The sequence below is a fragment of the Remersonia thermophila genome, chromosome 3 (assembly GCF_042764415.1).
Source record: "Remersonia thermophila strain ATCC 22073 chromosome 3, whole genome shotgun sequence".
NCBI classification, from domain to species: domain Eukaryota; kingdom Fungi; phylum Ascomycota; class Sordariomycetes; order Sordariales; family Chaetomiaceae; genus Remersonia; species Remersonia thermophila.
In genome coordinates, this window is record NC_092219.1 from 3,529,710 (window position 1) to 3,550,293 (window position 20,584).

At 61.3% G+C, this 20,584-nt stretch overlaps 6 protein-coding genes across 6 annotated transcripts; 4 read left to right on the plus strand and 2 right to left on the minus strand.

The window, feature by feature from the left end:
* Window positions 1–1,779: 1,779 nt before the first annotated feature.
* VTJ83DRAFT_3828 (uncharacterized protein) lies at window positions 1,780–3,903 on the plus strand (the record flags this gene model as incomplete). The annotated part of the gene is made up of 1 exon (XM_071010249.1): window positions 1,780–3,903. The coding sequence occupies one exon, from the start codon at window positions 1,780–1,782 to the stop codon at window positions 3,901–3,903; it is 2,124 nt and encodes a 707-aa protein (XP_070867706.1).
* An 805-nt stretch (window positions 3,904–4,708) lies between these two features.
* Window positions 4,709–6,867, plus strand: VTJ83DRAFT_3829 (uncharacterized protein; the record flags this gene model as incomplete). Its single annotated transcript, XM_071010250.1, has 3 exons — window positions 4,709–6,084; window positions 6,179–6,729; window positions 6,821–6,867. The coding sequence occupies 3 exons, from the start codon at window positions 4,709–4,711 to the stop codon at window positions 6,865–6,867; spliced, it is 1,974 nt and encodes a 657-aa protein (XP_070867707.1).
* A 747-nt stretch (window positions 6,868–7,614) lies between these two features.
* Window positions 7,615–9,662, minus strand: VTJ83DRAFT_3830 (uncharacterized protein; the record flags this gene model as incomplete). Its single annotated transcript, XM_071010252.1, has 4 exons — window positions 7,615–7,788; window positions 7,881–8,780; window positions 8,852–9,260; window positions 9,334–9,662. 4 exons carry the CDS (start codon window positions 9,660–9,662, stop codon window positions 7,615–7,617), a joined length of 1,812 nt encoding a protein of 603 aa, XP_070867708.1.
* A 2,848-nt stretch (window positions 9,663–12,510) lies between these two features.
* VTJ83DRAFT_3831 (uncharacterized protein) lies at window positions 12,511–12,822 on the plus strand (the record flags this gene model as incomplete). The annotated part of the gene is made up of 1 exon (XM_071010253.1): window positions 12,511–12,822. One exon carries the CDS (start codon window positions 12,511–12,513, stop codon window positions 12,820–12,822), a length of 312 nt encoding a protein of 103 aa, XP_070867709.1.
* A 1,502-nt stretch (window positions 12,823–14,324) lies between these two features.
* VTJ83DRAFT_3832 (uncharacterized protein) lies at window positions 14,325–16,089 on the plus strand (the record flags this gene model as incomplete). Its single annotated transcript, XM_071010254.1, has 2 exons — window positions 14,325–14,471; window positions 14,617–16,089. The coding sequence occupies 2 exons, from the start codon at window positions 14,325–14,327 to the stop codon at window positions 16,087–16,089; spliced, it is 1,620 nt and encodes a 539-aa protein (XP_070867710.1).
* A 418-nt stretch (window positions 16,090–16,507) lies between these two features.
* VTJ83DRAFT_3833 (uncharacterized protein) lies at window positions 16,508–19,419 on the minus strand (the record flags this gene model as incomplete). Its single annotated transcript, XM_071010255.1, has 3 exons — window positions 16,508–19,045; window positions 19,130–19,167; window positions 19,245–19,419. The coding sequence occupies 3 exons, from the start codon at window positions 19,417–19,419 to the stop codon at window positions 16,508–16,510; spliced, it is 2,751 nt and encodes a 916-aa protein (XP_070867711.1).
* Window positions 19,420–20,584: the final 1,165 nt, after the last annotated feature.

Genomic DNA, 20,584 nt, shown 5'->3' on the forward strand with positions numbered 1-20,584 from the left:
CGGGCGAAGTGCGGGCGCTAAAGTGAGCGCTGATCCACGGTGTTGGAGTTGTCCATTTGCAAGATGCCGCCGCGGCCTCCCTGAATGGATGGGCAGTTGCCAAGATGGAATGTCTTAGGGGGAGAGACGGTGCGCAGGCTTGAGCCTGCGTAGCAGGACGCGATGGGTATTAATTTCCCTGCTACAGGAGAAGGCTGACTGCCCATCACTTAACCCTATTCCTCGGCTTTTGTCTATTCTTGGCTGGCGGTTCACTCTTTGGCTCATCTTGGCATTTCCACGAGTCAAAAGCTCACAGCCGCTATCTAGAGCTGGCGTGATGCTGCAGAGGACGCGGCTCTCGCAGGATTGATGTCTAATCCACCCCCTCCCCTTGGCCGCTGGGTTGAGTACCCGCCTAGATATTTAACGTCATCATCATCAAGAGGAAAGCCGTGCGCTGCGAGAAACAGACATCCCTTCTCCAAGCCATGGAAGATCCCAGTGACCGACGAAAGGCCACTGCCCGGCACTGGTCGACTTACGGCCAGCCGGATGTGGCGCCTAAAAGTCGCGTCGTGCCCGAGGAGTGGAGGCATTTCCCTTCCTCGCAGCCCGAGACCACCTTGTGGTATGTACACGATCGCGCCTGACTAGCTTCCGCTGCTGATTCTGGAGTTCAAGCCTTGGATGAGCAACGCGCCGCGCGGCAACAAGCTCATCATTCTCTCCGTCCTGGTGGGGGATGTCATCAAGCTGCATAACCTCTTTTCGACGTCACAGGATCCAGACATGCACGCCTCCGAGGACAGGTGGTTTGTGTACAGCGAAGGGGTGAGCTCGTGATGCTGGCGTTATCATTTTGCGCCAGGAATCCATCACAACTGCTCTTGCTGCTATAAGCGTTGCAATCTGTGAGGCCAGCCATCTTCTGTGTTTTGATTAGAGGTGCAATACAGCTTTCCTTGTCGACAGTTCACAATCAAATTGGCTTAGCTCGTCTGATGTTGCTATGAAACTTGGTCGCTTGCGGAGTGATGGCATCCTTGAACGTCCCTCACCCTTACATCATCTTGGACATATGGACATCTGGTCCCCTCGTCAATGCCGAATAGACAGATGGCACCCCGCGCAGAAAACGCTCACTGACCTCGATGACGGGTGTCCTCTTCCACTCCGTCGCATCCACCCCACCCCGAAACCCCAACACAAGGTGTTGTGACAGCATCGAGAACCGGGATGCCGGAAGCAGAGAAGGCAGAGCCAGAAAAGGCCGCGGCAGTGGCCAGCACCGCGAACGAGTCGGTTGGCCAGGTCACTATCGGGGTACGTCGCTGGTCCGCTTCTATGCAGCATACGTCTCTTGGGTATTAATGCGGTCTCTGAGCCTAACCCCCTGAGTTTGCTCAGCCATCAAGCGCCGGCAACAACCAAGCCGCCGAACATTGCGAGACCCGCGAGGCTCTCAATGTGACTGAAGCCGACTTGGCTGAGGCTATGCAAATCGCCAGCAGGTTCACCCTTGACGATACCAAGCGGGTAAGCGTTGCCACAACCCCTTGTGCCTTAGATATCCAGGTTCTTACGGCTGCTCGCTCCCAGTTGATGACTCAGGTGCACAAGCAGCACTCTCGGGATGCCAACTTCCCCATTCAGATCATCGAGAAGATTGAGTCCTTTCTCCGTTAGCACCATGATCGTCCTGTGTGGGTTGCTCAAGCAGAACAGACTGACCAAAGCAATTTAGACAATGAGGACGTGTTCAGAAACCGCCACAAGCATGCGCATCTGATCGAGGAGATGAAGATCCAGGCCGCCTTGATTACCAACAATTCGCCCTACGCCGAAGTCCGCTCCGTAGTCGACAACCACGACGACCCGTCGATGCCCGTTTCCACCATTCGAGCGTGGGCCATGGGAATCTTCTTTGCCTGCTGCATTTCGTTTATCAATGCCTTCTTCGACGTTCGCCTTCCCAGCATCACCGTCGTGGCCACCGTTCCGCAGCTCCTTGCCTACCCCCTGGGCAAGTTCCTCGAACGTGTGCTGCCCGACGCTGGTCTCACCCTGTTTGGCGTTCGCCACAGCCTCAACCCCGGGCCCTTCAACAAAAAGGAGCACATGCTCATCACCATCATGTCCAACGTTGCCAAGAGCGTGCCATACACCAACTACATCGTCTGGATCCAGCTGTTGCCGCAGTTCTTCAACCAGCCGTGGGCCATCAACGTTGGGTACCAGGACCTGATCGCTCTCTCTACCAACTTCATCGGCTACGGCCTCGCAGGCGTCTGCCGGCGGTTTCTCGTGTACCCCGCGTCATGCGTGTGGCCGTCGTCCCTGGTCACGATTGCCCTGAACTCGGCCTTCCACGATGCCTCCACCGAGACCGCTACCGTTGAGGGCCCATTCAAGTTCTCGGGGAAAATGACCAGGCTGCGCTTCTTTAGCTGGGCTTTCGTTCTCATGCTTGTCTACTTCTGGCTTCCCAACTACCTCTTCGCCGCCCTGAGCTACTTCAGCTGGATGACGTGGATCGCACCCCACAACATCAACCTCGCCAACATCACGGGCGGCTCCACCGGCCTCGGGCTGAACCCTCTTCCGACGTTGGACTGGAACATCTTTACGTACCACATCGACCCCTTGATGGTGCCCTTCTTTTCGACGTTCAACTTTTTCCTTGGCGCCCTCGGATCCATGTTGATCATTGTTGCCTTGTACTATTCCAACGCCTTCAGCACCGCCTATCTCCCCATCAACTCGAACCGGCCGTTTGATCACTTTGCCCAGCCGTACAATGTCAGTTCCATCATTGACGCCAGGGGCATCTTCGACGCTGAGAAATACGAGGCGTACTCGCCTCCTTTCCTGTCGGCGAGCAACATCGTCACCTACATGTTCTTCTTTGCGGTGTATTCGGCCACGGTGGCCTACGGCGTTCTCTATCACCGGCATGACATCATGCTGGGTCTCCGCGACGTCTGGACGAGCGTGAGACAATGGCAGGTTCGGCTCGGCAAGCGACGAGGCGCCAGGCTGGAGGCCGATGTGGAGGAAAACGTCAACATGTTGGACGTGCACAACCGATTGATGCGCGCGTATCCCGAGGTGCCCGAGTGGTGGTACATGATCTGCCTGGCCATAGCCATCGCCCTCGGCATGGTCGGCATCGCCGCATGGCCAACCAGCACGACGCCGTTTGTGGTTCTCTACGGGATCGCGCTGTGCGCCGTCTTCATCATCCCCATCGGCATCATCATGGCCATGACGGGCGTGCAGGTGACGCTCAACGTGCTGGCAGAGTTCATCGGCGGCGTCTGGGTCGAGGGCAACGCCATCGCCATGTGCTTCTTCAAATCGTACGGCTATGTCACGTGCGCCCACGCGCTCTCGTTCAGCGCCGATCTGAAGCTGGCGCACTACCTCAAGATTCCGCCGCGGTTCACGTTTTGGGCTCAGATGGTGCCGACGCTGGTTTCAACGTTCATCAGCATCGCCGTCCTGCAATACCAGGTGCACATCGAGAACATCTGCACCCAGGGTGCCCCCTTTCGATTCACGTGTCCCGGGCCCAACACCTTTTTCACGGCGGCGGTCTTTTGGGGCACCGTCGGCCCGCGCAAGATCTGGGGCGCGGGTGGCCAGTACGTCATCACGCTGCTCGGGTTCCCGTTTGGCGTGCTTCTGGTGGTCTGCTTCCATCTTTTGAGCAAGAAATGGCCCAAGAACCCCGTCGTTCGCAACGCCCATCCCGTGGTCATGATGAACGGCGCCTTGTCGTGGGCTCCGTTCAACCTGGCGTACATTTGGCCGGCGGTGCCTGTGGCGGCATTTTCGTGGCTGTATCTCAAGAAGAGGTACCTCGGTTGGTGGTCCAAGGTAAGACGGCTCTCGCTGCTGGGACGTGAGGAGGATGGCTGACAAAGAGTGTGTCAAGTACAACTACGTGACCTCGGCAGCGTTCTCCTGCGCCATCGCCATCAGCGGGATCGTTATCTTCTTTGCGCTGCAGATTTTCGATATCGAGCTGAAGTGGTGGGGGAACACGGTGGTTGGCCAGGGCTGCGATGGGACCGGTGGATGCGTGTTGAAGGCGTTGCCGGCAGGGGAATACTTTGGGCCAAGGATTGGGGAGTTTCATTAGACGGATGTGGTTGAAGCCGACGATGCGGAGAGGTTTTTCTTTTGACATCATTGCGTTGATTACTTGTAGGTGATCTTGGAACTGGCTCTTTACGGTAACTCTAGCTTTATTGTTTCCAATGTGTACCTAGTAGCAGGTCTCGATGGGACATGTTTTGGCAGGGCAAAGAGTGATGGGGGAGGGCATCCGATGAGGGGCCAGCCCCAGCACACTACCATAAGAAACGCCTTTTCTGATTGTTTGTCCACCCTTACATCTGGAAACTATGGCTCTGCCTGAGAATTCCTGCCCTTCTAGTTTGTCCAAGTCGAGCGTGGTGTTGGCATGGACATGAGAGCAGCAAGGCGAACAGCGGAGAAAGAAGGTCGAGGTTGCGCCTGGACGGCATGTTCCGCGCCCCGATGCGGCCAAGACGTGCCCCACTTACCGGTTTCAGCAACCAATGGGGCCGGGCTGCAGGGGTGTGCCAGCGTGCAGTCTCGCTGAGATTTCAATTCACGGTTCCGGTTGCACTTGGCTTCACTTCTCTTCTTTTTCCCATCTCACCCATCTGCACCTTTCTTCAGAGAAAGGAGCCTTGGTATGTCGGCTTGGGTCCCCATCGTCCGAAGGGTCCATCCTGCTTCGATTCTGACTCCCTTTGGGATTTCTGGGACGCTGTCTCGCTCTCAATTTCGCCTGCGACGCCTGACCAACCTCCCCGCCACGTCGTCCATAGCCACTCTCACTCCTCTGACCAAGACCGCCGCCATGACGGGCGAATCCAACGCCGAGCGCGTTCCCTACGCGCAATTGAACGGCAGGCTCAAGCCCCAGCTTCTCCAGGCTCTCCAGGCCCACGGCTTCACCCACATGACACCGGTCCAGGAGAAGGTGCTCCATCTGCCAACCTTCACCCAGGACTGTCTCGTCCAGGCCAAGACGGGCACCGGCAAGACGCTCGCCTTCCTGCTGCCTGCTCTTCAGAACCTGCTCGGCATCAAGGACCTGGATCGCTCCTCGGTCGGCCTGCTGGTTCTCGCCCCGACGCGCGAGCTGGCCCAGCAGATCCGCGACGAGTGCGACAAGCTCACCAGCGCTTGCCGCCCGCCCCTGGAGTGCCACATCGCCGTCGGCGGCAGCAACCGCAAGTCCCACCTGACCAGGTTCCTCCACGGCAACCCCGCCGTCCTCGTGGCCACCCCGGGCCGCCTGATCGACTACCTTGGCGAGCCCGCCGCGCGCGACAAGCTGACCAAGATCCGCTGCCTCGTGCTGGACGAGGCCGACCGCATGCTCGACGCCGGCTTCGCCCCGGCCCTGCGCCAGATCCTGCAGCAGATCCCGCCCAAGGCCCAGGCCGGGTGGCAGGGCATGTGCTTCAGCGCCACCGTCCCGCCCGAGATCCAGCAGATGCTGCCGCTGGTGCTGAGCAAAGACCACGTGCGCCTCTCGACCATTGACGAGAACGAGGCGCCCACCATCGACACGGTCCCGCAGTGCGTGTACCCCGTGGCGTCGGTGGCGGATGTGCTGCCGACGCTGCACTCGGTCCTGTCCTGCGCCCGCGCGGACAACCCGGCCCTCAAGGCCGTCATCTTTTGCCCGACGGCCCGGCACGCCGGGTTGCTGTACCACGTCTTCGGCCACACGGGCGGGGCCGCGCCGCCGAAGCTGCCCGTCTTCCAGATGCAATCGCGCATGTCGCAGGCCCAGCGCAACCGGACGGTCGAGGAGTTCAAGAACACGGACCGGGGGCTGCTGTTCGCGTCCGACGTGGTCGGCCGCGGCATGGACTTCCCCGACGTCAACCTCGTCGTGCAAATCGGCGTGCCCGCGGAGAAGGACCAGTACGTCCACCGCGTCGGCCGCACCGGCCGCGCGGGCAAGGTCGGCGAGGCCGTGATGATCCTCGCCCCGGAGGAGATGTGGTTCGTCGAGACCAACCCGGACTTTCCGATCCGCAACGCCGGGCCTTTGTACGTCCTTCCCCCGAATCTCCATCCCACCTGACCTCGCCTCCCCCGCCTGGTGACGACCTCATGAAGCTGACCAAGAGAAAACCGCGCGCAGCAACCACCCCAAAGCCTCCACCTGGCCCTCCGAGAGCATCATCCAGTCCGCCCTCGCCCGCGTCCCCGCTCAGGCCAAGGAGCAGGCCTACATCGGCAACCTGGGCTTCATCAAGTCGCTCATGAAGCGCTACCGCCTCGACCCCCCCGGGGTCGTCGCGCTCGCCAACCGGTTCGCCGCCGCCTTTGGCTGCGACGGCATCCCTGTCCTGAGCCCCATGCTCGTCGGCAAGATGGGCTTGAAGAACGTTCCAGGGCTGGTGGTGGAGGGGAAGGGGCTGATTGGAGGCGGCGGAAGGCAGGGTGGTGGTGGTGCTCCCTCGGCGGCTCGCGGCGGCAGCAACAGCGGCCCTGGAGGGAGGGGCGGCGCGCATCCCGTCGCTGGCCGCGGCCCTAGAGACCAAGCCTCTGCCCCGACGCCGGACGGCAGTGGTGAAACACGCGCCGGTGGGAGGGGCGGATTCAGGAGGAGGGGTAAGGGCCGCGGAGGCGTCGCGGGTGGGGCTGGTCCCGGGCCCAACCCTGGCGCGGGCAGGAGCACGAGGGACGATGGTGAGGAACCCAGCCGGAAGAGGAGGCGGCATTAATTCATGTACTTGTGTTTTGTGTGTTGGGCTAATCTTTTCTGGTGTCATCTCCGCAGGTATGGCTCGCCGCCAGGCTAGGGTGGGTCTGGAGGTTCAGGCCTGAAGGCCTTTGAAGGGCTATGTGTTGTCGTTTCTTGATGATGCTTGATGGTTGATACCTCTCTCTCTCTCTCTCTCTCTCTCTCGCAACTACGGACTTCAGGGTTGGTTCGGATGGGGTATTGGGGCGATTGCTGGCTGGATGGATGGCGCTGGTCAAGGAAACAATAGAGGCATTCGATACCATAGGGGGATGGGGGGATCGGCTGGATCTGAGGAAAATGCACCCGGATGCATCGATGGCACTTTGAGACCGTGATCATGGGCTCCACACTTTTTTGTTTTGTCTCCGTCTTCTTGTCCCCCGGGCCTCGATGGGGGTAGTTATTGTTCTTCTCACAATCGACTCGTTTCACATCCAAGATGGTGAAAGTTCAGAAGGAGGAAAAGGTCCTACTTTGACAGCGGTGGCGACGCGCCAGTATCACGAGGTTCGTAAAAGTTGGAAAATTCAAAAAAAAAAAAAAAAAAAGAAATCTAATTAATACACGAGTTATAGCTGATATGTACCTATATATACAAGAAATCACAAAAAGAAGAAAAGAAATGCCCAAGGATTGTTATATGCTTCGCCACCCGTACGCCGAATAGTGTTTTGCTTCTCAAGTGTATCCGTTCCAAACCGTTTCTAAGGAAAAGACAAGATGAAGATATGAGAGAAAAATAAAAAAAAAGGAAAACTTGTGAAGGACTGTAAAGGTAGTTGGGGGTTGTGTGTCACTAAAGTTTTTTTTTTTTTTTTTTTTGGGCTCTAAAGCTTCTTGCAAAGCCTCGTGCCCGTCTCGATCTGCTCCCAGTTCTCGGTGCCGGGGGTCGAGACGGCGTAGAAGACGCCCTCGGGGTCGTACTTCTTCTTGATGTTGAGCAGCTTGGGGTAGTTGGTGCCCCAGAAGGCGTCCTGCCAGTTGGGGGTAAAGGGGTCGGCCTGGCGTGGTTCCGCGTCAGCATTTCTGTCCCTCTTGTGTTGGAAAAGGCAAAAAAAAAAAGAAAAAAAAAAAAAAAAAAAGAAAAACTCACCTCGTTGACGTAAGAGCAGCCGTTGGGGGAGGCGTCGCGCAGGGCCTTGTCGACCACGTTGGTCAGGCGGTTCTGCGCCTCGGCCTTGACGTTGAGCGGGGCGTTGCCGCCGACGGGGACGATGGTGATGAGCTTGTCGACGACGTGGCGGAAGCGCGGGTTGATGGCGCTCTGGGACCACTGGCTCTGGGGAAGGCCGCGGCCGGCGTTCCACATGTGGCCGACCATGAAGCTGCCGGCGGCGAGGACCTTCTTGAAGGCGTCAACGACGGCGGCCGGGTTGGCCTCGACGTCCTCGCGGGCGAGGGTCCAGCCGCCCGTGAGGGCCGAGTTGCCGGCGACCTCGGCCTCGAACATGGCGTTGTAGAGGTCGTAAAAGGTGGGGAAGGAGGCGTTGCTGGTGGTGTAGGGCACGCCGAGCGCGTTGAGCTCGTTGAACATGGGCTGCAGCAGGGCGGCCAGCTCCTGCGGGGTCTTGCCGATGCCGACGAAGGGGTGCACGCGGAGGTTGTGGCCCATGGTGCCCAGCTCGTAGTAGACGTACAGGCCCTCGTCGACCCACTGGGTCGAGTAGCTGTGGAAGATGCCGACGGCGTTCCAGAAGAGGTCGACCGCGTTGGGGTCGGTGCTGCCCGAGAGGTTGATGTCGAGGTTCACGCCGGCCGACGGCTTGTCGTCAAAGAGCTTGAAGGTGGCCTCGACGATGACGCCGAAAGCGCCGGGGCCGCCGCCCTTGAGCGCCCAGAAGAGGTCCGAGTTGGTCCTGGGGCTGGCGGTCCGGAACTGGCCGTCGGCGGTGACCACCTTGAACTCGAGGGCCGTGTCGGCAAGGAAGCCGTGGAAGTTGGTGAAGGGGCCGTGGCCGCCGCCCTGGACGAGACCACCCGAGACGCCGACGGTCTGAAGGAGAAAAGGTTAGCAACGGCGCGGAGGCGGGAGACGGGCACCAAAAAAAGCGGCATAAAACGTACGGCGCACTCGCCGGTCACGACGACCTTGGGAGGGTTGAGCTTGTTGGCCTTCTCGAGAACCTCAAACGCCTGGACGCCGGCGCCCAGGGTGACGGCGGGGCCGGAGTAGCCGCAGCCGCCCATCCACCTCTTGTGGAACTTGATGTCCTTGAGGCTGTGGGTGTTGATGATGAGGGAGCCCCAGCCGACGCTGCGGCCAAGGAAGTCATGGCCCGTGTTGCGGATGACGAGGCGGAGGTTGTTCTGGCGGGCAAAGTCGACGCCGGCCTTGATGTGCTGCATCTTCTTGGCGTTCAGGACGATCGGCCCGTAGTAGCCCAGCGTGCACGAGTCAGAAGGGTTGGTCGTAGGGCGGCACGTATCGTTGGTGAAGTATGTCCAGAGACCGGCCGCGGCGAAGTGGTCGATTCTGAGGGTTTGTGTTAGTTCGCTATATCGGAGGAGGAGGAAGAAGAGAGACGATTGGGGGGAGGGGTACGTACTGGAACTGCTCATCGTACCAGTTGGCCGTCACCGTCTGGCACTCGGCCTCGTTGTACGTGTTCACCACGCCGAAGGGGCCCTCGAACGTGTTGTAGCAGGCGGCTCCCGGCGGGATGTGAACCTGGAGGTTGCCGTTGACGGTGTTGTTGAACCGACGCCATTTGGCGCTGTCCGGCCAGCACGGGTCGCCGGGGTGACACTTGCAGGCATAGTTTTGGCCGTTCTCGGTCTTCATGACCCACTTGGACGGCGCGGGGCCGGGAACGGCGGCGGCATCCTGGGCGAGCAGGAGCGCGCCGCTCACCAAGCCGAAGACGGCGCTCTTCATGGTGGTGGTGGTGGTGGTGGGTGGTGGCTCAGGGGGGGGGGGGGGGGGGGAGGGGGAGCCGCCGGGTACCAGAGGCGAGGAGGGTGAGGATAAGATCCGAGCTTCCGCGGGAACGAAGATCACGGGGAGATGATGGTGGTTTAATAACACGGCTCTGCCGCCATGTGCATCCATGTCTATGCCCCTTCGCCGGAACCGTGGGTTGTTACCGAGCACCATTCAGTTCCAGAAGCCTTGAATTCCCCCTGGGCAATCCCACGAATCGAAACTCAGGGTTCCTGCATCGGTACGACGCTGTTTCGTGGCTATATCCATGTCCCGACGCATGGCTAAGATTGCACGGCGTTGGTTCAAGCAGCGCAACGTTGCCAGGGTGTTGAAGAAATCACCATGCCAGGGCCATCCCGGGCCGCCGCGTCCGGGTTGCCTCGGTCCGGCGCCCGGGGGGGGGCAGGGGGGTGCTATCTTGGGGGCTAGCCGGAGAATCCTGAATGGACCGCGGGCGCTTGTACATGCTTGTACGTAGGGACCAACAAAGAGACGCGCCTAGGGTCGCCTATGGTTGCCCAGGGGGCAGGGAGGTTGCGAGGGCGGTGTAACCCAAGACTCCCATCCGGCCGGTCAGCACACCGAGCGAGCCTCGCTTCAGGTCTCCTGCCTAGGTATACTATGGCACGTTAATAAGGTCTTACGGCTCGGAGGCTCTCCCCGAAAACGTCGAATTTCCCGGCAATCTGGGTTGGGCACGATATGGGCCATTTGATTGATTTCCCTTGGGCCGTGGTGTACTGTGTACTATACTATACGTCGTGGATGAGGGGTTTTTTTTTTTTTCTTTTAAATATGGGTAATGGTGATCTGACTGAAAGGCCCTGCATCTCATCTGCAAACCGCCGTTGTTGCCGAACCAGCCGCGAACTAGCTACGTTGCTCAGTGAACGTTACATGTTAGTTCACGTTAGCGTCGTGTGGCCCTCAACTGTTTGATCGTTTGACGTTTCATGGAAAATGAACGGAGGCGGAGAAACGTTGAGGAAGTGGAGAGTGAAGGGGAGAGAAGGGTGAGGGCGACAAACACCGCGCCACCTTCGTTGGTTTGATGTTGGTGTCGATGGTGTGTCCTCGGCGTGGTTACTGCGTAGTCAGGAGCAGGGGGGGGCGGGGGGCGGGCTTGACTCGGGCATCGCGAGATGAGATGAGACGTTGTCGATCCAAACGCCCGCCGGGGGGTTTTTTTTGGTGCGGAAAGCGGACCCGTGCCCCAGAGCAACCGAGAAAGCCAAGCATGGAGCGTTACGGTTTTTGTCCTAGGCCCTGAAGCCACACGGCCCGTCGTGGTCAGCAAGCTGCTGCTCGGCGGCGGGCGTGGGGGATGAGTCGCACGATGCCGCTCAACCGGTGTCGTACGACCGTACGACCGAGGATGCCGCAACAAAACAACAAAAAACCATACAAGTCGCTCGGGATGGCGACCAACACACCACCATGATTTGAATTTGTTTACGTAGAGAGTAACGCTTGCGCTGCATTACCAACCAACCCCCTTCGGCGCGACATTGTGTTGCAGGAAGCGTGGTTTGGAGACAGTCTGGCCAATGCGTGTGGGGTAACGGTACATCAAATGTGACGTCGCGATCCAATATTATATCCCGATACGTCTCAATATATGGGGCGAGGTAATCTCTCTTGCTATGTCTCCTTGCTCTGTTGGTTCAACCGAGCACGTGAGAAGACTTGAACAGGCCCAAGGACTCCCTGTGTGCTCGTGCTAGACCTGTGCTCATGGCAGGGGAACTGGCCGTCTGGGAAGATGGAATTGGAATCGGATGAAGCCTCAGAGGAGCGGAAACCCGACGTCGGATGAACCTCGAGGATCACCACGTGTTTGGGTGGCTGACGTCACGAGAGGCTCAAAATCATGAATCTCCCCGCGTCAGCCGTTTCCAAGAGAGAGCGCTCTGTTGCACCGTTCTCCTTGGCAGGGCTTGGACAAGGCAGCCTCTTCCACGCTCACGCTCGACGGGCCCTGCCACCACCGCCGCTGTCGGGCGCGCCTTTTGCCCGACCGTTCGGTGTGTGTGTGTGTGTGTCAAGTCGCGGCGAGCAACGACTGAACATGGGCATGCATCGCTTGCTTTCACTTTCATTCGAGCTCCCGTCGTCTTGGCTTGATCTCGGCGTTCTGCAAAGACGGAGCGAGCGAGAAGAGAACGCAGCTGCGTACGAGCTCTGCTCTATCGTCGGGGGGACGGGACCCTTGGATGAGCCGGAAGAGTGTACCTCCCGCGGCCGAGGCGTTTGACGGAGGGCCGCAGGAAAAAAGGCAAACAGGAGCAGAGAAGGGAGAATTCGTGGGATAATAGTGCACGTTTTGACCGCAGCAAGTTGCCCACAGTAAGCCTCAGTTACACGGCCTTCCCAGTTGGGGTGGGTCATTTCACAAACCGTCATCTCTCACGGAGAGGCCGACGTCCAATGAACCGGGGGGAAAACGAGGGAACCGGGCAAACGCCGCGATGTCATGGTGTGTGTGTTTTAAAAAGCCGTCGCGCGTCCATCGTACGCCTGGCCGGGCGATAAACAGACAGGAACCTGTCCGGTCGGTGTTCTTGTGTCACTCATTCCCAGGTCTTTCTACTACAAGGAATAAAGTTTCTCTGCGCCAGCTACCGGCTTCCCTACCTAGGTACCTACCCAAGACCTAGGTGCTTGAATTACTCGTGAAGCCAGCCCAGCCCAACGCACCTAGGTTTCTACCTGATCGTTGGGAGTCACCTTTTCTCCACACACCCGCTTCGTTGCTTTGTCCTGAGCAAGCGATCGCATAATTATTCCACCGCCCATCGATATGGACCGCCCATCCACGCCCCCTTCGCACCGCCGCCGCATGGCCATCTACCACCCCCGCATGAGCCCGACTCCCCTGGAAGATGCGACCAAAATCATGCTTCCCGTCGGCCTGCCGCCGCTTGCTTTTCGGCCAGAGGCCTTGAGCCAAGCCCTGGACAGCGACGCCGACCGCAAACCCGACTTTTCGAGCTTCTCCTGGGCCCAGCCATCACGGGGTCCCTTTTCGGTTGTTCCCATGTCGCCACGGACGGTAGCCGCGGACGCGAAGACGGGTGAGAGGTTCGAGAGCGTCCGGCCTGGTAATGAATAGAGGAGCTCGAGGGGGAGCGATGCCAAGGTAGGTGCCGGTTTTCTTTTCTCTCTCTCTTTTTTGCCCTTTTTGTTTCTCTTTTTTTTTTTTTTTCTCTCTTTTTTTCATTCCTGTCAGTTGCAACCTGTTTGTCGTCGGTGAAACGAACCAACTGACAACTCCAGCGGGGTTGGAATGCTAGGTTGGGTACATTTTGTATAATAATTCGAGTGCTGCTGTCTAGGGGATGGATTTCATTCATAAGCGGCCTGGAGGAGGGAGGACACATGGAAAAGGAGGGAATCATGGCGGTTCATTCATGGTTTGGAAGGAGTTCGGAGTTGGAATGGGTTTGCTGTTTGTTGGTTGCTTGCCCGTGGAAAGAAATCACCGGTGCACCTGGTACACCTTGAGACGTTACTATGTCATTATGATAAGCAGCTGCGATAATTATACCCGAGGCCCCTTGTCTTTGAATTCGATCCTTTTGTGAACGGCTTCTGAGACCCAATCCAGCGCCGCCAAGATCCCTCTGCAGCCTGCAAGTGTCCAAACTCCCGTCTCTCCGGGCTTACCGCATGCTGTATTATCGCTTCGTGCGTTGGATCCATTTCATGGGCTTGAAGAAAGCAACTTCTCGCTGCCTGCCAACCTCGACGGGTTCCCATCCCAATAGACCTTGCCCGCGTGTCTTGGGCTTGTCGTTCCGTTCTGCGGGCGGTCAGCGCTAGTTCGTGGCGAATGGGTCGGTGACGCAGCCTGGTCTTCGGGTCACCTTGCTTCCGAGGCTGGCGCGGGGTCAGCTGGCGCCCTTCAGGTCCCGCTACCCCTGGTTAGCGTTTGTTATCTGTTGGGCTACGGTGCCATGGCCTGTACTATATAACTTTGTTCTGTTGTGGATGCATGCGCGGAACCGCATCGTATTGGTGGTGATCTCGGAGGCTGAATCCAGCTCATCGTCCTCCAGCCACTCATCAACCCCCACCACCATTCTCCCCCGTCCCGTTCATCCACGGGCAGAGCCCCAGAAGCAAGCGTGAATGTGATGGTTCCCGGGAAACACAATATCCGCGCTGCTCCTAGGCCGCTGGGCCGATGGGATCCCGTCTTGTGATTGCATCTCGGGAGATGTACCACCCCACCCCCCCCCCCCCCCCTGCGTGCTGTATCTTCGCACCCATCTCCTTCTCCTACGGGCAGGCTTTGACATGGGACAGCCCGCTCAGAGTCCCGGGACAGAAAGAAGCGCAGGCGTGCTGCCGAAAACATATTCACCTTCGATGCAAGCCTACCACCGCCGCATATTCCCTTTACCAGGTTGGCGGCACGGGAGCTGATCTCGGTGGGGGAGGGGGACCACCTGCAAGCGAGCGAGGTACTTAACCTCCATCACATCGCACAGCGTCCAGCTGGTTTGACCCGAGCATCAATCATGGCTCCGTTGTCATGAACCCTCGGGTGTTGTTGAAACGAAGGACGCCCTCCCCAGCACGCCCTCTTTCCGTCCATCTCCTTCTCCCATCATGATATCACCACGGCTTCTTTTAGCCCTCGCCTGGGCGTGGCTTCTCTTCATGGCTCTCCCTGTCGACGCCGGGGACGGCAAAGGGAAAGGAAAGGGGAATGGGAAGGGCAAAGGGTCCAACGGCGACGGCGGCCCCGAGGACATTGTAAGTCTTGGTTGCCTCGTCCCCGCCCTACGTAATTTGGAGTTATTACATGCCATCCACCACCACCACCACCTCCTCCTCCTCCACCGTCACACACGCCTCCCCCTCCCTGCCGGCCAAGCTAACACGGCTCTTCCGCGCGCAGTGCACCCTCCTCACCCACCACCTCCCGGCCTCCCAGGTCCACCCGGCCACCTCGCCCCTCTACGCCGAGCTCGGCAGCTACTGGTCGGCGCGCCAGTCCTCCCGGCCGTCGTGCTTCGCGCTCCCCCGCACCACCGCGGAGCTCTCGGCGCTGCTCCGCCTCCTGACCGACCGCGGCGCGCCCTTCGCCGTCAAGGGGGGCGGCCACACGACCTTCCCGGGCGGCTCGGGCACGTCGCTCCCCGGCAGCGTCGTCGTCGACCTGTCGCGGCTCAACCGCGCCGTCGCCGTCAGCGCGGACCGCGCGACGGTGGCCGTGGGGCCCGGGCTGCGGTGGTCCAACGTGACCGACGTCCTGGACCCGCTCGGCCTGGCCGTGGTGGGCGGGCGCGCCGCCTCGGTCGGCGTCGCCGGGCTGCTCCTCGGCGGCGGCATCTCGTACCTCTCGGGCCTGCGCGGCTGGGCGTGCGACAACGTCCGGGCGTACGAGGTGGTCCTCGCCGACGGGCGCGTCGTCCGGGCCACGCCCCGGCGGCACGAGGACCTGTACTGGGCCCTGCGGGGCGGCGGGGGCAGCGCCTTTGGCGTCGTGGCGCGCTTCGAGCTGGCCGCCTACGAGCAGGGGCCCCTGTGGGCGAGCCGCCAGCTGTTCCCCGCGGACGCGGCCCGGGAGCTCATCCCGCTGATGCACGACCTGCTGGTGGCCCGGCTGCCCGCGGACCCGGCCGCGCACGCGTGGCTCGTCGTCGCCGACGTCCCCGAGCTGGGCGGGCCGGTGGTGCTGGTCGACCAGTTCCACGCGGCGCACGCCGCGCCCTCGGCGGCGGCGGCGGCGGCGGCGGCGGCCCCGCCGGCGGCGTTCGCGGCCTTCCACGCCGAGGACATCCGCTCGCGTGCCTTCCTCACGCACGTGCGCCGCGCCACCGTCGGCGGCCTGCTCGTCGACGCCGACTCGCCCGGCGGGTCGCGGCAGACGTGGTGGACCACGACGGTCAAGGCGACGGGCACGCCGGCGCTGCTGCTCGACGTGCACGCGCTGTACGCGGCGCACGCGGAGCGCCTCCGCGGCGGCGCCGCCGCCGCCGGGGCCTTTGTCTCGGCGGGCTTGGTGCTCCAGGCCATCTCGACCAACGTGCTGCAGGCCATGCGGGTCAACGGGGGCAACGCGCTGGGGCTGGCGCCCGACGAAGGGCCGCTCATGCTGATCCAGCTGTCGGCCGTGTGGGCCGACCCGGCGCTCGACGACGTGGTCGAGCGCGCGTGCCGCGAGACGATCCGGAGCATCGACGCGCTCGCGGCCGAGCGCGGGGCCAGGACCAAGAACGGCTTCGTCTACATGAACTACGCCGGCCAGGGCCAGGACGTGCTGGCCGGGTACGGCAAGGCGAACCGGGACCGGCTGAGAAAGGTCGCCCACAAGTACGACCCCCAGGGCAAGCTGGACAGGTTGTGGAAGGGTTACTTCAAACCGTAGGGGAAGGTTTTGGATACCAGAGGGAAGGGGGGTGGAGGTGGATGTGAGGTCATTGGAGACTACCCTATATGAATTGGATGGAAATTCATAAACGGGAGGATGCCCGCCGAAGAAGCCCCCGAGAAGGAAAAACATGAACCATGACGATGACGATAATGTGTTGTAGGGAATATGTAATCGGCGCAATGAACAAGGGCTTCTCACCTCGCTGGATTCCATCATGCAGGGTATCTTATTGTTTGGCGAGTTAATCCCCAACTCCATGAAACACGTTTTGTGACCCGAGAACCCAAGAGAATCCGATACGTTCATTCATTACATTAATCACACACCCACATCCACACCCACACCAATGCACGTCATACCCCTTCCATCCTGTCCCTTGTTCCTCCCCCCTTTTTTTTTCTTCTTCTCTTTTTCATTCCGTCGGGTGAACCAGCATCTCCTTGCACACCCACAACCTCTCCTGCGCCTCCTGCAGCAGCTCCGAGTGCGCCTCGGAGAACACGTTGCGCAGCGCGTCCAGGAGGTCCGGCAGGCCGTCGGCGAGGCTCAGGGCCGCGCTCTCCGTCAGCTCGGGCAGGTTGCCGATGTTGCACAGGTACGCCGCCACGCGCCGGTGGTTCACGGGCGGGGGCTTCTCGGCGCGGTACCCGCCGCCGTTGGGGTGGCCCTGCGGGGGGTCCTGCATCAGGTCCTGCCGGCTGAGGGCGCGCACGAAGGACCAGATGCTCAGCGCCGCGTAGTACATGACCCAGGGGCGGTGCGGGTCCGGCTCGGTGCGGCACGAGTACGTCTGCATCTCGACGGACGGACCGCTGCTGTTGCTGCCGCCGCCGCCGCCGCCGCCGCCGCTGCCGCTGCCATGGTTACCGCCGCCGCCCTCGCGGTCGCCCCCGATGCTTCCGCTGCGCCGCGGCTCGACCAGGACGCGCTGGAGGAGCCGGAAGGCGTGCAGCACGGCGTGCCTCGTGGACGGGAGCGCGGCCCACTTCCGCATGCGGGCGACCACGTTGGTGTAGTCCCTGACCGACACCTTGCGGCCCAGCAGGCGCTTGGCGCCGGCGTAGACCTGGCAGTCGATGATGTCGACGTGCATGCTGATGTGGGCGAGGTGGTAGAGGACGGCGGCGCTGTGGACGGGGCCGTTGGAACCGGGGGCGTCGGCGCCGGCCACGTTGCCCGCGGCGCCCTGGGCCTCGTCGAAGCTGCACTTCCAGTCGTCAAAGGCCTTGAGCAGGATCTTTTTCCACACCTCATGCGTCTCGGGCGACGACGGCGCGAAGTCGATCCACTTGAGGTGGGCCTCGCGGCGGCTGAGGTGCCAGCCGACGCTCAAGAGGCCCGACATGATGATCATGCGGCCGAACGAGTGGGTGCGCACCTCCTTGCCGTGGAGGGCGCGCTTCAGGCCGTCGAGGAACGAGATGGGCCGGACGCCGTACATGCGGAGGTTCTGGTCGAGCTGGCGCACCGTCTCCGGGTTCGACGCGGTCCACATGTTGTTGTCGCAGGGGAGCGGCAGGCGGATCTCGTGGGGCGCCATGTCGGCGGCGTGGCCGAACATGGCGGCGTGGATGATGTCGAGCATGAAGGCGGCGAACACGACGCGGTGCATGGCTTCCGTCTCGGCCCAGCGGCACCACCAGGCGTGGGCGTCCATGTTGACGCCCTGCGGGTGCTCGGCCGAGGCCATCTCCGGGGGCGACTCGCTCCCGGAGCGGCCGATGAGCGGGCTCCCTCGCCGGAGGAGCGTCAGGGCGACCGTGTGGTAGATGTGCGCCCGCTCGTGCAGCCGGCGCGACGAGTACATCTTTTCGTAGAACTCGAGCAGCACCAGGGCCTGCGAGACCCACAGCGAAACGGGGGGCTGGGCGTCCTCGGCGTTGAGGATCTCGGACCTCACGCCGAGGATGAGCATGTCGGCGAACCCGCCGTAGTCGGCCAGGTTCCCGGTCGAGTCGCGGGTGCGCAGCGAGATGGCGCCCAGGGCCAGCATCACCATGAGCAGGAAGATGGAGCTTCGGTTGCACGAGAAGGTGGGCTGGTGGACGATGGGGAGCCGCGGCGACACGCGCTCCCAGTATTCGTTCAGGCAGTCGCGCATCATGTCGAGGCTCAGGGCGGGTATATCGCCGCTGCCGTCGTGGACGAGGTTGGCGACGAGCGGCTCGGCCTTGGGCTGCCGCTGGCGGAACATCTGGAACCACCGGAGGATCTCCTGCCGGCGGAACTCGGAGATGAGCTCGTCCGTCTCGACGAAGCGGGTCGGCGTGTCCAGCTGGGACCGGCCGCTGGTCAGCGACTCGTAGTCGTAGGCGATGTTGTTGTTGAGGGCCGATTCCAGGCCGCCGTCGATGAAGGGAACGTTGGGCACGCTGAAGTCGCCGTACGTGTGGGGGTTGAACAGCCACAAGGCAAAGTTTTCCCGCGCCATGACGCCCTGCTGATACTCGGAGGCGGCGGCGGCGGCGGCCGCCGCCGCCGCCGCTGCTGCTTGTGCTTGGTACGACATGTGAGGAGGGGGAGGGGGAGGAGGATGAGGAGGAGGGGCTTGCTGGTCAGGAACCCGCTGCTCCTCGGGATGGTAGTAGCCGGGCTTCGGGCGGATGATGTTGACGGCGCCCATGTCGGGCATGTGCGGATGCCATGCGGGGTGGTGCGCCATGGGGCCGCGGGAGCCGGCATTCGCGGCCGGCGACGGCGCGGGCGCAGACACGGACGGCGGCTGGGACGAGGAGTCGGAGCGGAGGAGGACGGCGGCGTCGTGAGGAGCGCGGCTCAGGGGAGGACGGGTCTGGCTCACGGGGGTATGCGGGGACGTGGCCGAGGTCGGAGGCGAAGGGTCGAGGGGCGGCGGCCCAAAGCTCGGGACGCGGTTCCGGGGTATGTAAGAAGCCGAGTGCCGTTTCCTGTGGCGGGCCAGCAGGTCGGCTCTGACAAACTTTTGCTCGCACTACGTCCGGGGGGGTGTCAGGGTCAGCGCCACGTGCTCACGGGAATCTCGGAGGCTCGGAGGGCGGATGGGATGACGCCATACCCCGGCGATGTCACAGCGGTAGATCTCCTTGGGCGCGTCTAGACGGCATGGTCAGGTCAGCAAAGGGACGATGGGGGGAGGGCGGCAGGCTCGGGGTGGACGAGGGCCATCGCACGATTTAGCTGGTGTCGCTGGAGGTGTTCGGCCCTCGAGTAGATCTTGTCGCAGCCGGGAAAGTCGCAGGCGAAGCGGCGCGGAGCGCCCTTCCGACTTGCGCGCTTGTACGAGGAGCCCCCAGCAGGGCGGTCCTGAGCCTGCGAGGTGGGCTGGGGGGCGGCTGGGGTTTCCATGGGCTTTTTCAAGTGTCGGCGACGTCTCAGAATGCCGGCCGGCTGCGGGATGAGGTGGCCTTCATTCGGAGAGGACACGCCCTTGGGGGGTGTGGGCGGCCGGGATGGACGGCGGAGGACGGGAAACGAAGCGAGCGAGTGCGAGGTGCCTGTTGGCGCGTGGTATGCGTGGTTTGCGTGGTGTGCGTGGTGGGCGTGGTGTGCGTGGTGTGTGTGATGCGTGTGGTGGTGCGTGTCGTGCGGACGTTGGAGCGTCGGTGGGAGGACGGGAACCAAGGGAACAACGGGCTGGATTCAGACCACGCGACGCGCCTCTCGGCAACGAGTGGACGAGGGCATGAGGAGCCTCCGGAGATGATCTTGGGCCGGGTTCAAAGGCGCTGGCCCGGAACCGTGCGCAAGATCCGGGTGTCGAGGGCAATAATTCCGTAAGCTGAAATGCGCGGGAACGCGGGGAAAAGCGACTCGAGCTATGTTGGAGCAGCGCAGCCGAGGGGTTTGTCGTCCCGGGAAGCCCTGGAGCGCCTGGGATGCGAGAGCGATCTTCTTCAGCCCCCCCAGCCGGTCGGCGGGATACCCCCACGCCTCTTTTCCACGGGCCCGCCGCGCTCGATGCGCTCCCAAGCCTATTCAGCCCCCCTCGGCGCGTGGCGGTCCTGTTGGGTTTCATGCGCATCCACGATGCACACAAGCAGCGTACAGCATTTGTCCACCACCGTTCTCGTGCTGCTGCTTTGCTCAATCAAAGAGAAAACCAAGTGTCTCCCTGCTGGTTGGGTGGTTTGGGTTCCAAAGTTGCCGTCGTTGTCTTTACACCGGTTCAGGGCAGGGCAAAAGCGTCAGTACATAGGTAGGTTGTAGTGTAGTGATTTCTCTCTTTTTTTTTTTTTCGACCATGGAGGAAGAAAGCGAGCAGGGGACGCTGGATGGGAATTCCAGGCCTTCCCGCGGAGGTTGCCTGCCTACGGAAGATGAAGAGCCGGGATCAGGGGTTTTCACTACCCGTGCAATTCCCCCCATGGGACCTTCTCCATTTCACTTTGCTGTCTTTGCGGGGGTGGTGGACTTTCCCGCGTGGGGGTCGATTCTACATACCTACGCAGGGCAGCGAGTGTGCAATTGAGGAAAGGCCTTTTCTTGGTTGTATTTTTCTCCGTCCAAAATA